This window comes from Lepidochelys olivacea (genome assembly GCF_965140295.1).
Source record: "Lepidochelys olivacea isolate rLepOli2 genome assembly, chromosome: 16".
Lineage (NCBI taxonomy): Eukaryota > Metazoa > Chordata > Testudines > Cheloniidae > Lepidochelys > Lepidochelys olivacea.
In genome coordinates, this window is record NC_140426.1 from 28,221,754 (window position 1) to 28,237,345 (window position 15,592).

The 15,592-nt window shown below is 42.6% G+C and overlaps 1 protein-coding gene across 2 annotated transcripts in view; it reads left to right on the forward strand.

The window, feature by feature from the left end:
- Positions 1–10,177, forward strand: part of SLC2A8 (solute carrier family 2 member 8) — a 75,744-nt gene extending 65,567 nt beyond the window's left edge. For both annotated transcript variants that reach the window (XM_084649911.1, XM_084649910.1), the window contains 6 exons: positions 2,663–2,874; positions 5,022–5,168; positions 6,650–6,758; positions 7,990–8,163; positions 9,185–9,330; positions 9,500–10,177. In XM_084649911.1, the coding sequence (XP_084506037.1) occupies positions 2,663–2,874; positions 5,022–5,168; positions 6,650–6,758; positions 7,990–8,163; positions 9,185–9,330; positions 9,500–9,646 (935 nt within the window). In that variant the 3' untranslated portion in view covers positions 9,647–10,177. The remainder of the gene's footprint in view (positions 1–2,662; positions 2,875–5,021; positions 5,169–6,649; positions 6,759–7,989; positions 8,164–9,184; positions 9,331–9,499) is intronic.
- The last annotated feature ends 5,415 nt before the right edge of the window (positions 10,178–15,592 follow it).

The following is a 15,592-nucleotide window of genomic DNA, read 5'->3' on the forward strand; positions in this document are numbered from 1 at the left end:
TTTTTCTCAAGACTAAATATGCCTTTTTTTCTTTTTAAATAACCTTTCCTCATAGGTCAGGTTTTTCTAAACCTTTTATTATTTTGATTGCTGCCCTCTGGGTTCTGTCCAGATCTTTTCTAAAGTGTGGTGCCCAGAATTGGACACCGAAATCCAGGTGAGGCCTCACCAGTGCCAAGTAGAGTGGGACAACTATCTCCCATGTCTTACATAAAACACTCCTGTTAATACACCCCAGAATATTAGCCTCTCTTGCATTTGCACCACATTGTTGACTCGCATTCAATATGTGATGTATAATGTCCTCCAGATCCTTTTCAGCGGTACTACTGCCTCACCAGTTATTACCCATTTGATAGTTGTGCATTTGATTTGCCCTTCCTTGCACTTGTCTGTATTGAATTTCATCCTGCTGAATTCACACCAATATTCCAATTTGTCAAGGTTCTTTTCAATTCTAATCTTAGTAGATTAGGGTTAGATGAGACCTCAGGAGGTCATCTAGTCCAACTCCCGGCTCAAAGCAGGACCAACACCAACTAAATCATTCCGGTCAGGGCTTTGTCAAGCCGGGCCTTAAAAACCTCTAAGGATGGAGATTCCACCACTTCCCTAGCTAACCCATTCCAGTGCTTCACCACCCACCTAGTTCAATAGTGTTTCCTAATATCCAGTCTAGACCTCCCACACTGCAACTTAGACCATTGCTCCTTGTTCTGTCATCTGCCACCACTGAGAACAGCCCAGCACCATCCTCTTTGGAACCTCCCTTCAGGTAGTTGAAGGCTGCTATCAAATCCCCCTCCTCACTCTTCTCTTCTGCAGACTAAACAAGCCCAATTCCCTCAGCCTCTCCTCATAATTCATGTGCTCCAGCCCCCTGATCATTTTTGTTGCCCTCCACTGGACTCTCTCCAATTTGTCCTCATCCTTTCTGTAGTGGGGGGCCCAAAACTGGATGCACTACTCCAGATGCGGCCTAACCAGTGCCGAATAGAGGGGAATAATCACTTCCCTCGATCTGCTGGCAATGCTTCTACTAATGCTGCCCAATGTGCCGTTAGCGTTCTTGGCAACAAGGGCATGCTGCTGACTTATCCAGCTTCTCATCCACTGTAATCCCCAGGTCCTTTTCTGCAGAACTGCCGTTTAGCCAGTCGGTCCCCAGCCTGTAGCGGTGCATGGGATTCTTCTGTCCTAAGTGCAGGACTCCGTACTTGGCCTTGTTGAACCTCATCAGATTTCTTTTGGCCCAATCCTCCAATTTGTCTAGGTCACTCTGGACCCTATCCCTACCCTCCAGCATATCTACCTCTCCCCCCAGCTTAGTGTCATCTGCAAACTTGTGAGGGTGAAATCCATCCCATCATCCAGATCGTTAATAAAGATGTTGAACAAAACCAGCCCCAGGACTGACCCCTGGGGCACTCCGCTTGACACCAGCTGCCAACTAGACATGGAGCCATTGATCAATACCCGCTGAGCCCGAGGATCTAGCCAGCTTTCTATCCACCTTATAGTCCATTCATCCAATCCATACTTTTTTAACTTGCTGGCAAGAATACTGTAGGAGACCATATCAAAACCTTTGCTAAAGTCAAGGTATATCACGTCCACCGCTTTCCCCATATCTACAGAGCCAGTTTGCCTTCTATGATGAGATATCAGGTTGGTCAGGAATGACTTGCCCTTGATGAATCCATGTTGATTGTTCCTGATCACCTTCCTCTCCTCCAAGTGCTTCAAAATGGATTCCTTGAGGATCTGCTCCATGATTTTTCCAGGGACTGAGGTGAGGCTACCTGGTCTGTAGTTCCCCAGATTCTCCTTCTTCCCTTTTTTAAAGATGGGAACTATATATTTGCCTTCTTCCAATCGTCCGGGACTTCCCCCAATCACTACGAGTTTTCAAAGATAATGGCCATTGGTTCACAATCACATCAGGCAACTCCCTCAGCACCCTTGGATGCATTAGATCTGGACCCATGAATTTGTGCATGTCCAGCTTTTCTAAATAGTCCTTAACCTGTTCTTTCACCCCTGAGGGGCTGCTCAGTGCTCAGCCTCCAAAGTGCTTGCAACCCCTCCCAGTTTGATGTCATCTGCAAATTTTGTAAGCATACTTTCCATTCCATTGTCCAAGTCATTAATGAAAATATTGCGTAGTAGTGGATCCACAACTGACTCCTGTGGAACCTCACTAGATACTTCCTCCCAGTTTGATAGTGAACCATTGATAACTAATCTTTGTCTTTCAACCAGTTTTGCATCCATGGTCTAGTAATTCCATCTAGACCACATTTCCCTAGTTTGCTTAGGAGAATGTTGTGTAGGGCTGTGTCAAAAGCCTTACTAAAATTAAGATGTATCCCATCTACTGCTTTCTCCCATTCAGTTGGCCAGTAACCCCATCAAAGAAGGAAATTAGGTTGGTTTAGAATGATTTGTTTTTTGACACATCCATGCTGGCTATGTAGGTGGCAGGGCTAGTGAAACTTCTCCAGACTTCAGGAGGAGAATCAGCACATGCTCAGGGAACCACTTTGAGGAAAGGGAAAATGTACACAAATTGCTTTATCAGCAGAGCTAGTACAGCTCACTATAATGAGTACAAATGTCATCTGATTCTCTTAATTTATGTTCCTTCCCCTTCCTGCCTCAGGAATGGTACTTGGATGGCGCTGGCTGGCTGTGCTGTGTTCTTTCCCACCATGCTTAATGCTCGTGTTCATGTCCTTCATGCCTGAAACACCTAGGTTCCTGCTGAACCAGAAAAAACACAGTGAAGCTATGGCTGCTTTACAGTTTCTGCGGGGATCAAAGGTGGACCATGAATGGGAATGCAGGCAGATTGAAACCAGTGCTGAGGAGCAGGTGATGAAGATTTTGTTCTGGCTTACACTAAAAGCTTTTTTTATTCAGTAAAGAAGAAATTTGGCTGAATATGGTTATTACGTACTTTGTGTGTGTGGTCAGAGATAATAGTGAAATTAATTGTTTCAGGACTTGACTTATCTTAAATGTGACTTCTTCCCTTCTCCCTCCCACCCCCTGGCTGCCAAATCACTGTATAGGAAGTGAGACTAGAACACTCTGCATCTATACTCATGTGGCCTGGTTTGCACATTCTTAGGATCCAAAGCTCCCACTGAAGACCAGTGGGTGTTCCAGATGCATGTGGAGTGGAGAATCAGGCCTCAAATCCCATTTTTTTAAAATTATTTGGAGCAGGTACCTAAATCCTTTCAGCCCCTTACTTGCATTGGATCATTAAATAGCTGAACAATACAAAAAGAACTAGGAGGAAATGGAAATAGAAGTATTGGCCCAAAATCTTCTCTCTCACACTGACAAACAAGAGGTTGGTGAAAACTTTTTTTTCCACAGAGTGATCACACAATACCTGATTTACCAGTCCTCATTCTGAAAAGCAACCTGCACAACACTTTAAAAAAGATGAGCTTGGGATTTTGAATTCATAACCTTGCTAGATGCTTAGTAAAGACACTGGATTTATAGCTAATTAAAAAGAAAAGGAGTACTTGTGGCACCTTAGAGACTAACCAATTTATCTGAGCATAAGCTTTCGTGAGCTACAGCTCACTTCATTGATGCATCCGATGAAGTGAGCTGTAGCTCACGAAAGCTTATGCTCAGATAAATTGGTTAGTCTCTAAGGTGCCACAAGTCCTCCTTTTCTTTTTGTGAATACAGACTAACACGACTGCTACTTTGAAACGTAGCTAATTAAACAATCTGTAACCCTGTGTAAAACCTGGATTTGTGCTGGAAATGGCCCACCTTGATTATCATACACACTGTAAGGAGAGTGATCACTTTAGATAAGCTATTACCAGCAGGAGAGTGGGGTGGGGGGAGAGAGAACCTTTTGTAGTGATAAACACCCATTTTTTCATGTCACCAAAGCTGGTGGTTTACTCCATAATTAGATTCACCAAACCAGCAACAAAAGAGCTTCTGCAGTACCAGACTGTCTAGCCAGAAGCCAAATGCCTTTAGGTATTCTAGCTCCTGGCTCTGATCCAGATAACCAAGTCTAATATAGTGAGAGGTTATTGAAAACCCGTTTCACCATATGTGAGGGTCTTTTTAACCCCAAAGGATCAGACACACATCCCCAGGTCAATATGAATTTCAGATCTTACCCAAATATCACACTGTCAGCCAATCCTTAGTAACTAAAGATTTATTAAGAAAAGGAGAGTTATAAATGGTTAACAGATTATATACATACAAATGATTGCAAAGTCCTTATATCAGGTTTGTAGCAGTGATGGAATAGACTGCTGGCTTGGAAGTCACCAGAGAGACTTTACAAAAGATTGGAAGGTCCTCAGTCCATAGTTCAAGATGTTTCTTTTTGTTGTAAATCTATAGTCCAGAGAATTAGAGCAGGAAAGAAGTAAAATGGAGATGTCTCAGGTGTCTTTGTATTCTCTGCCATGTATGTGGAAATTTACTATCCCAAACAAAGGCCACAGCCCCTGTATGTGAAACTTACTGTCCCAAGATAGAGTCCAGGGTCACATAAGTGTATCATATGCTCCTACATGTTTTGCTGAATCACAGGGGGTGGTCACTAGCTCCTTGCTGTCTGAAGCATCCTCAAAAAATGCTATCTGAACAGGATGAGTTTCTTCAATGGCCCATTGCAAGAGTGGAGTGTCCCTGATGGGCCCTCAGCACATAGCTGCTTAGCCCTGATGTAAATCTATCTGGCAGAATACAACACATAGCCAATATTCATAACTTCAGATACAAAGATGATACATGCTTATAAACAGGATAATCATACTTGGCAAACTTTTTTCCATTGATACCTTACATGACATTCTTTGTGCAAGATTTATGGAAATTGTATAACAGTGTTAACAACAGTAAAATAAATAGCCACCTTTCTTATATGCAGCATCATAGATCTGAATCTCAGTGGTGGCACTTCATTCAGTTATGCAAATCAGATAATTGTCACTGAATCTTTGCCTATGTCTTCTTTATAGCATGGACTAAGAATTGCTGAATTTAAGAATCCAGCCATCTACAAGCCATTTCTTATTGGTGTGGCACTGATGTTCTTCCAGCAAGTAACAGGGATTAATGCAATTATGTTTTATGCAGAAACTATCTTTGAAGAAGCTAATTTTAAGGTAAACCTTGTTCACTTCCATCTTTCTAAAATATAACAGATAAATGCAGTTTAGCCGGATGCACCAAACAGAAACCATATATGAATTTTGTGAATCTGTTGGAGTGATTAGAAAAATGTTAAGTCTCTGTACCAGTTCGTGGTTTTGTTTGTATGTAGGCATCGGACTGTCCTTGTTCGGTTGGTTATTTAGTATTAATAGTTTCTTCAAGAAAAATAATATATATTAGGCTGCTGGTCAGCAATTTTGCCTCCATTTCCGGGAAATGTAGTATAAGCTGCCAGAAACCCACTGGTATGGTCATAGGTCCACGCAGAATCTCTCTGGCCATGGTTACTGTTGTGTGCTTCAGAGGAAGTAAAATTCCTGTGTTAGGTGAAAGCTAAAGTACAGCTATGGAGAGGAATAATTGCTGGCATGGATCTCTAAAGAAAGATCAGGACATTTTACTAGTCATAATTAAATGCTATTTTTAAGTTAATACATCATGCAAAGTGCTTCTGTCTGGTGTCAGTTTTCAGTTTAACCGACAAAGATATGCTCTGTATGTTAGAATCAAACTATTTAAAAATAGACTTTTTTCCCATCAACTTCTTTCATGCATTCATCCTCCACTGCCTCAGTTTTCCTTGTGTTTCTTGCATAATCTCCAGGTCATCCACAGGTATGGCAGTGACAGAGTCTTGTGAGAGAATTAACTGCTAATAACAATCTTGTGTTAGTTTTCTGAATGAAATGAATAAAATTGAGCCTTTGTGTATATTAATAAGAGCAGTGGTTGTGAACTGGGCATCTGAAGTTCTATCCCTGACATTCTTGTTACCTGCTTCTGACTTTTCCAAAGTCATGTAATGGAACCATAATGTTATCATCCATGGCTACCTCGGAAATTCTCATCTGCACAGTATGGCCATTCAGAACCTTATGGTAGCAGGATGATATACAGCAGCAGTGGCCAATCTTATTGACCCGCCGAGCTGCATATGACAATCGTCAGACATTCAAGAGCTGGGGTGCATCTGTCAGTGCTCAGGGCTTCTGTCCTGCAGGGAGGGGGCGCCTCTGGGCTTCAGATGAAGCACCGAGCCCCAGCTGATGCATCCCAATGGGTTGAAGCCCCAAGACTCCCCTCCCTGCTGGGTATGTAGAGAAGGTGGGTGGTCATGCAAGGCTCTGCAAGCCACAGTTTAACTGTAAAAGAGAATTGCAGAATTTTGTAGAATATTTAATTTTGATGCAGAAACCCCCCCCCCGGAGTAACTTACCTGGTGAGGCTTAATGCTTGAAAAGCATTTTGAGATCCTCATATGAAAAGTATGTTAGTTAATACAGAGATCAGACCAAGATATCAATACTGCATACAAATCAGCAATACAAAATATGCTATTTCTTTTCTGCCTGCAGCATTACTGGAAAATCCTAATCACTTACTGAACACCATGACATTGCTTCTACAGATTTCTTTTTTCTCTTACTTTCAGGACAGCAGAATGGCCTCTGTTGTTGTGGGTTCCATACAAGTGTTTTTCACAGCTGTGGCTGCACTTATTATAGATAAAACTGGGCGAAAAGTACTGCTTTCTATTTCAGGTAAAAAAACCCCAAAACCTCTATATCTTAAAATATAAAACACATGAAATGAGATGGCTGGTTTGAATCAATGCAAATGGACGAGGGAACGTCTAGACACTAGTCTGTCTTCTCCAAACCATACTTAAGAATCTGTCTCTTTGGAGAATGTGACTGAAGGAGCTAAAGACCTAGGTCCAGACTTCTCCAGTGTCCTGCATCTTTTTGTCTCTGGTTTGTGCCCTTAACTTCCACTGTTTCCTACATTGTAGGAATCCTGCTTCCATGTTGCCAGTTAATAACTGAGAACTTAAGATCCAGAAGCAATACAATGAGTTCTAAACACTTTGTGAGGCCTTTTTATGTAAAGGCTGGGACAATGAAGAAAGTGTCTTTCATCATGCAAAAACTTGCCTGCATTTTAACATTCCAAACTTGGGTCAGATATGCAAAAGCTTAAAGATAGTTTCTGTTGGTAAATGTCCTCTTTTTAAGAACAATGTTTGTAATACCAAAATTATCTTTGCTAGCCTACTGCATGAAGGTTTGTAATTATGCAGTGAACTAGTTTATTTTAAAACTTAGCTTGAAACTTCTGTAGACTTAGGCTGGTGATTTAGAAGAACAGTTGTGATCAACTTATACACTGCACTGGAGAGTTATTCTTTCTTTCTGGGCCAGCTCTCATCACTCTTGCCTTCTTCCCTTTTTAAGATTTAAAAGATAATTATTATAATATCTCATTTCAGATAATGCAAGGGAGAGATCTTTCCAAAGAAGCAGTTTGCTTTCTTAGTTACATTAAAATACCATTGTCTTCTGAAATTAGTGAACATTTCTTGTTTACTTGTGCCTATTTCACAAGTAGGTTTGGTAGTATCAATTATATCAAGCAGGATTCAAACATGCATATATGTATACAGTATATTTGAATCCTGTAATTGTATGTATATTCACAGTGATTGCTGAGGTGGTTGTAATTCTAGGTACTGGTACTTTTTGTGTGTGGTGTGGTTTTTTTTTTTTTTGTTTGGTGATCTCTGACCTGAGTCAGCCTGTACCAAATAGTTCCAGAGGTAGTTTCTAAGGATGCTATTCTTATACAGTCATTGTGGGCAAAGCACAAATGTGAGGAACTTCCATAAGAGGCTTGTTGTTTTTTTTGTATTTAATTTACCAATTCTGGTCTCTCAGATACAAATCTTTTCCAAGTGGCAATAAATCTGCAGTTGGTTGTTCTTCACTTTTGCAGGGGTCATAATGGCTATCAGCACTGCAGCATTTGGGTTGTACTGTAAAGTGGTCCTTCCAAACCCTAGGAATTCATCACAACCTGACTTACTGACTACACCAAATTCGGTATCTGCAGGAGCAGAAAACAACCTAGCATGGTTGGCTGTAGTGAGCTTGGGGCTGTTCATCACTGGTGAGTGGTCTGCCATTGTAATCAGGGGCTATGAAAAAAAAAATTGTCAGCAACTATAAAAACACTGGAGACAGGACTACTGTATACCTCGGAAGTTCTCAAGTAATGGCCTTACAATAGTACTGATCACCTGTGGCCTCTGTTGACTCAGCTAAAAGTGTGAGAGCACAACACTTCTTGGGGATCAAGATATAAGACTCTGCTTCTGCAGTCTGTACTTCACTCAGCAGGGACTCCTGCAGGGGCGTAGGATATTGATTAATCAGCCTGGACCACATTCTTAGAAATTGCACTTAAATATGTTTGGGGGCTTTTTGGGGTTTTTTTTATGCTATGAATCTGGGTTTTATTAGAAGAAAGTGACCTTTCTAACTAAAATTTTGAAAGAGACACAGTGGCATAAGGGGATCGTTGAGCAGTGTAACGTTTAGAGATTACAGCTGAGCAGCAACTGAACTAGCAAAAAGGCAAAGGTCCTTAAGTTTAGGAAACTAGTTTTCCATTCCCATAGTTATTTTTAACATGCTTTGTGCCTTTGCTTATGCTGCTTGATAGTGATCCTACATATTATTTATTATTATTATTATTATTATTATTTTTACTCTGTTTGCAACCGGTAACAAGTATTTTTTTTTTCTTCCTGCACCAGTCAAAGTGAGGTAACTTTAGTTAGTGCAGGGCAACTGAAGTTAAAAATGCAGATTTAGTTTGAACAAACCTCCACTTCAGAGAGAGGAAGCAAAAAAACCCAAACAAAAAACCCTCTCATTTATCTCAGCATGTTATCAGATGCTGGGGTTAATAATTTTGGGGGTGTTGTTGCAACAAGTATGTACCAGGTTTGGAGTGTGCATTTTGTTACTTTCTAAGTGAAATGTTCCCTGTACAGCAGTCTGACAGGACAGTAGATAGAGTATGGGTAGAATTAACACTTATCACAGAACAGGCTTTGGCATTATTCACAACTTGCTTCTTTAAATGCAAAACAAGTTTACTCTTTCACCTTTATTTTCAATTTCAGGTTTTGCCCTTGGTTGGGGTCCCATTCCATGGTTGGTGATGTCTGAAATATTCCCACTTAAAGCTAGAGGGATTTCCAGCGGTGCCTGTGTCTTAACAAACTGGTTTATGGCTTTTTTAATAACCAAGGAATTTCATGATCTTACCGTAAGCACCATGTAACCCCAATTATGAATCTTACCCCTTATGATTGATGGTGAAAGTTGATAAACGATGCTGTTGGCAAATCACTAAGCTATGCTCTTCCCTGGTAATGTGGTATTGCAAGTAGTCCTATGCAGCTTTGTTTTTTCTAATAATTTTCTTTTTCTTTCAGGGCTTCCTGACTTCCTATGGCACTTTCTGGCTTTTCTCTGTCCTCTGTATCCTAAATGTAATTTTTACTGTCCTGTATGTGCCTGAAACAAAAGGAAGGACTTTGGAACAAATAGAGGCTCACTTTCGAAGAGTACCTGCGACCTGAGGTTCTTTACCTGTAGGAAAGTTTCCTATTAAGTTATTGTTCGTGTTATTGCCTAAATTTTTCCAAGAAAGATCCTCTGGATTAGTAGGCTGCACGTGAATTTGTGATGTGTTTACACTTAGTTTAAATCAACTTTTAATCAATATTGTTAACTTTGGCAAAAATCTGAATTGCACTATATGGAGAACCAAAACATTGTTCTCACATGCTGTACACATTCAGCTTCTTTCAGGTTTACAAAGTAGCAGTTGCTGCTAATTCACTGTGATATGTGAGTTATTCTCTCCATTTCCCAGTCTTGGACCTTCATTTGGGCTGTCCCTGTTTCTCTCTCTTTCTAATGTTCCCTTTACCTACTGTAGATTAGTTATGAACAACTGCTTTTAATGGATTAGCTGGTATGCTATTCATTCTCTCTCTTATTACATGAGCCAGTCCTGTGTGTTTATGAATTGGAAGGAATCCCTTCTTCCCTGGCCCTGTGCTGGTGTTCAGCACAGTATGTAGTACAAATGAAACCTGTTTATTGTCTGAACTGCATTAATTTCATATCCTATTTTAGTTCTTCCACTGTCTTCATCTGTGCTTGTATGGGTAGTGGCCTGACTACTGAACAAAAGCCAGGCCCTTGGTGAGTACAACAGTCCTGCAATTAATGCACTAGCCATCAGCCCTCTTCCAGTGTTTTATGCCTGATAACTCGCTGAACACCCTCTAAGAGCCCTAACTTCAGGAAAGGGTTTGAGCACCGCAGGGAAAAATATCATGATATTTAGTTGTAATCTTTCGGGAAAACCAGAGCATTTTAAAATTTCAAATAAGTACCTTCAGAGGTGGTAACACTTGACAATGGAAGGTGTGTTGCTTCTGCTCAGTAGGTAGGGGGAGGGGCTTCATCCCTGGGACCTTCACCCAGGTTACACAGCCCTTCAGCATTTGGTGGGGCTGCACCATCTGGGACCAGACAACAGTTCTCTCTGTCCCAGGATCTCATCCCCCCCAAGGAATGTCTTGCCATTGACCATTACCTTCCTCTCCCACTGGGGATCCTAGGGGCCTGAACCCAAGAGCCTCCACACAGCCATATAGGTTGGGGTCAGGAGGGGGAGCCTGTCCACCACCCCACCCATCTGGCTGATGGCATCTATGGCCTTGGGACCCAGCAAGGGAGTTAGACACCAGGGCTCTTCCGCAGAGTGCCCCTGGTTCACATCGCCAGCCTGCTTAAAGGCAGTGAGGTGGGCATCCACATCCCCCCGCTCCTTAACCAGGGGCAGCAATTTATATAGAGGTTCCCTGTGGAATTGGCACCCTGCGGTCTATCCCTACTCACCCCTGCGAGGTCCCCTGTGCCTCTCCGCTCGCCAGTTCATGCTGCTGCTGCTTCTCCTGCAGCTCTTTCTTGGGCTCTCGCTGTCTCTCACAGTCCTCTCGGACTCAGCTCCAATTCCATCAGTCTCCGATTCTCTGACGGGGAACCCGATCGTGAAGACCCCCATCTGGTTGGGGACAGGAGTCTTAGGGATACCTGGCTACCACTCCAGCGGCTACCACTCCAGCTGCTCCCAGATCCTGCTGTAGCCCCATTTGGGTCAGAAATCTGTTTCTTAGAGCAGTCATCATCCTCCAGATGCACAATTAGCTGTGCTTTGCTGAACTTTCCAATGCGCAACCCTCTCTTCTTGCACAGGATTACAATGTCCTTAAGGAGACGGTGATAGGCCATCACTTCACTGTTCCCAAGTTGCTGTGGACTCTCAGGCCTGTGTGCTCTCAGCTCCCCATGGTTTTCCGGGAGAACCCCTAGTGTGCCAGCCCTTCTCAAGGTCACCACCTCTTTGCCAGGGTCGTACTGCAGCCTCCTCTGCCCTTTGGACCGCTCGCTGCAATCCCCAGGGGAACCCTGTTACTGCAAAAGTCCTTCTCTCTCCCAGGGCCAAGCCCCAGGCTCCTCTGCGCTGAGACTGCTCACCGCAGTCCCCAGGGGGACCCCATTACTGCACAGTCCTTTTCGCTGGTTACACACTCAGAGGGGTTAAGCATAGCTCCTCCGCCCCCCCGAAACTACTCCTCTCTAAGCCTTAAGCATGCCTGGTCCTCATCAATCCCCCTTCATTTTACTGCTCCCCAGTCACTTACTGGAGGAAGCACCGTCCACGGGGTGCAGTACATCCCACGGCTACCACCACTTGTCACGGAGTCCCCAAGTGATGCTCTGGAACTGCTCCCTGTGAAGCCAGTCAGGACTCGGGGGGAGCCTCCTCTCTGTGAGCAGACTGTCTTCAGGGCAAAAAGCTCACACGGCTTCCACTTTCCTGGGTGTGACTTCGGAGCATTCAGCATCCCCTGCCCCTCTGTGCGCTTCCCACAGCGAATCCACCCAGGTGGGGTCCTGGGGAAGCCAGAGGGTCCTGTACTCCAACTTTGCAGTCAGATGTGACTCTTAGCCAGCCAGTAAAACAGAGGTTTATTAGATGACAGGAACATGGTCTAAAACAGATCTTGTAGGTACAGAGAAAAGGACCCCTCAGCCAGGTCCATTTTGGGGGGTACTGAGCCAGACAACCATGTCTGCACTTCACTCCCCATCCCCAGCCAGCCCAAAACTGACTTGCTCTCCACCCTCTCCCCCTCTGGGCTTTGTCCCTTTCCCAGGCCAGGAGGTCACCTGAATCCTTTGTTCTCCAACCCTTTAGCTATCACCTTGCAGGGAGGAAGGCCCCAGGCCATCAGTTGCCAGGAGACAGAGTGTTGGCCATTTGTGTACACTGGCCCTTTGCTCTGCAACAATTACACCCCCTTATCCCACCACCTAGAGACTTAAGAAGTGCACAGGGGAAACTGAGGCACCCCTACAGTATTCAGAGGAAACATTAAGAACAGTCCCACTTCACCCACAAACAGTTGTGGTTCACAGTGATGGTCATCTCGTGGAAATATCTCCTTTTTCACTGACTAATTTTCAAAAGAAGGCCAAGAAGAAAATTTCATAGTAGCGTCCATATTCCATAACTACATTTTAAGAAATATATTAACAATTCTCTAATCAGATGTACTTACAAGTAGAATCTCAGTGGGAGTTATTTAACCATTCAAACAGTCTTATAAAAGCCTGAGATAGACAGCCAGATAGAAATGACACTGAAGAGGCCTTTACTCAGTGGTAGGACAGATTAGAGTAGCTAGATGGAGGGACACAGAAGTAGCCCTAATGCCACTTTTGCTCCAGATGTAGAGTGACTGTGGTATAAAATGAAAAAAACTTCAACATCTCTGTTAAGTATTAGGCCTATTTTATAAATGGGAAAACTGGAGGCACACAAAGGTTACTGGACTTGTTCATTGTCACACAGTGAATCTGTGTTCAAACCAGGAATAGACCTCAGCCCTCCCTGTCCTGTGCTCAAATGATGCCATCTCTAAAAATTTTCAGCTGGAGAAAAAAAATTGCAGTGGTCTCAAGGCAGTAGGTTCTGCCTGTATCTTATTCACACCATGGAGATCAGGGGTGGATGGGACTTAATGGGATAGGAGATAATTCAGTATCTTTCTTTGCCTTAAATGAGGTCATCACGCTACTGTCCCAGATCTATACTACCCATGCTTCCCACGTGACTGCTGCACAGAAATGCCTTCAAAGATCAGGTGTGTTGCACCTGTCAGCCTCTGCTTCAAACACACTTATTTAACTTCACCCCTTCCCTTTTCCTTTTAAACATACAGTCCCTGTCAGAGCAGAAACCTAGTTTTCCTTCTGAAACCATGAAAGCATTAAAGGCACAGAATGTTCATATACTTAAGTTGCAAACAAATGTTGCATATGCAGGCCCCCTAGTATACATGGGTGGCAAGAAATTTAAGACCATGGGGGGGAACGATGGCTGAATATTGAGTAGGTGGACAGGCCCTATTTCTGATCCAGGCAGATAAGCTGGCCTCATCTCTGTTTAACTATTTCCCAAAAATAAAAGTACGTTTCCCTTTGCTATGGCAATACAAATAATATAACAGTTTCACCAGCATGTCATGGCTGTATATAGCTAACAAAAGCCAAAACTAGTGCTACTATCTACAAATTTCACCTTTATAAGACTATTAGAAATATTAACTTTTGAGTGAAGAGTTGCTATTACATGAGCTATTAGGGCCCCATTGGCACTGTACAAACTGAGGTAGACATAGTCCCTTCCCCATAGTTCAGGATTCCACCTAGAGGAAGTATTCAGGTTGTTACATAGTGTTAAGCACACATTGCAGCATTATTCTAGAGTCAGTCTAATAAATAAAATGTATGCACCAATTTTCTCCTTCAAGCACTTTTCGTAATTTTAAAAACACATATTAACCCAGCGCAATAAATCCATTTTAAACAGGTCTTAAAAACACAGCGCTTGGAGAACTTCCAACCCAACCCACATCTAGGAGCTCAAAGGCGCCATAATGGGCAATGTTTCTGTACCTGCACCTGGAAAAGCATGGGAGAACAGGCATGTATTTTCAGTGAATAACTTAATTAAAAGGTAAAGGACCCAGTTCTCCTTTCATTAACACCAGTGTAACTCTACTGACTTAAAGGGCATTACACTGGTACAAATTAGGCGTAACTGAGAGGAGGGTCAGGCTGAAAAGGCCGGCTAAATCATTCCTGAAAACAAGAGAAAATGTTGGCTGAGTGAGAATGGAGTGAGAGTTGTACACATGTAGTGGGAGGCTAGGAATGCTCAGTGTGTGACTGAAGTAAAAATCAGTGAGTTGTCGACTTGACAGGGAAGTAAGACTGGATTGGAAATTCTTTACCAGTACAGCCAATTACTGGGTGGGCCAGAAAGTTGGTTTCTGCTAGTAACAGAAGGGGAACGCATCCATGTCACAAGGGGATCAAATCCATCAGCAATCCAGACAACTACAGCTCTCTGCCCCAAACTGTACATTAGCAGATTCAGTAAAATGTGCAAAACGAAGCAAATTTACCAAATATAGTATTTGTGGCCACAAACTAGAAATGAAAACAGAACTTGACTGCAGTGCAAAATATGAATGAGTTTACTCAGACTATCACACACACACACACACAAAGGGGGGGTGGGAACCCTCTTCCATGAGTCTGGGAATGAGGGGTGCCAAAGCAGAGACATCTTCCTGTGCAGAACCCTGCCCGTGAATAGGCTTGGGAGAACAAAGAATATGACTTTAGAAGCCCTTCAATGCAGGAAGGGCTTTTGTTCAAACCCTGCTGATACATGTCTTCTCCTCTGAAGTGACAACAACATCTCTTAAGGAAGAAAAAATCTTAGAAACACTTAGGGAAAACAGTGACCCAAAGCTGCCCCTTATGAGAATACCACCACTCCTTCCAGACTACAGACGAGTGAACAACATGATCAGAACGTGGAGAAACTACTACCTTTGGAAAGGAAAAAAAAGCACTGTCCAGTGCTTCATTGGTCTAATAATTCATTAGTAAAATCAAACAACAGGCTCATGTCAAATTTCATAAATATTTATTACATCTCAATGAACAAAAAAGTACCTGCTGCTCATCCACAACAATGGCCTATTGCACTTAGAACAGCTTTAGTTATTATAGTAATGATTCCCTTTCTTTACAGGCTACATTCAAAACACAGTACATATACATTACTTGAGATTAAAAACAGAGGCAATACAATAGATTTTAAGACACTTGGTGGTAGTTAAATTTTTAGATCACAAAGGTTCAGCAACAGTCTAAAATCATTGAGGTACATAACCCACTGCTAACATTCAAGCACTTCAACAAAACAAAATCAGGGTTGACACAAACTGCTTTGTACAAACCTCAGAATCCTAACATCTTCCATTCAACTAGCTAAATACTTAAACAAGAGGCAGTAAAATAAATGTGCAAAGATATTCCTGTTTTCTTTTTTCCTCAAGGCTCGTAGCATTGTTATGAATTCACATTTA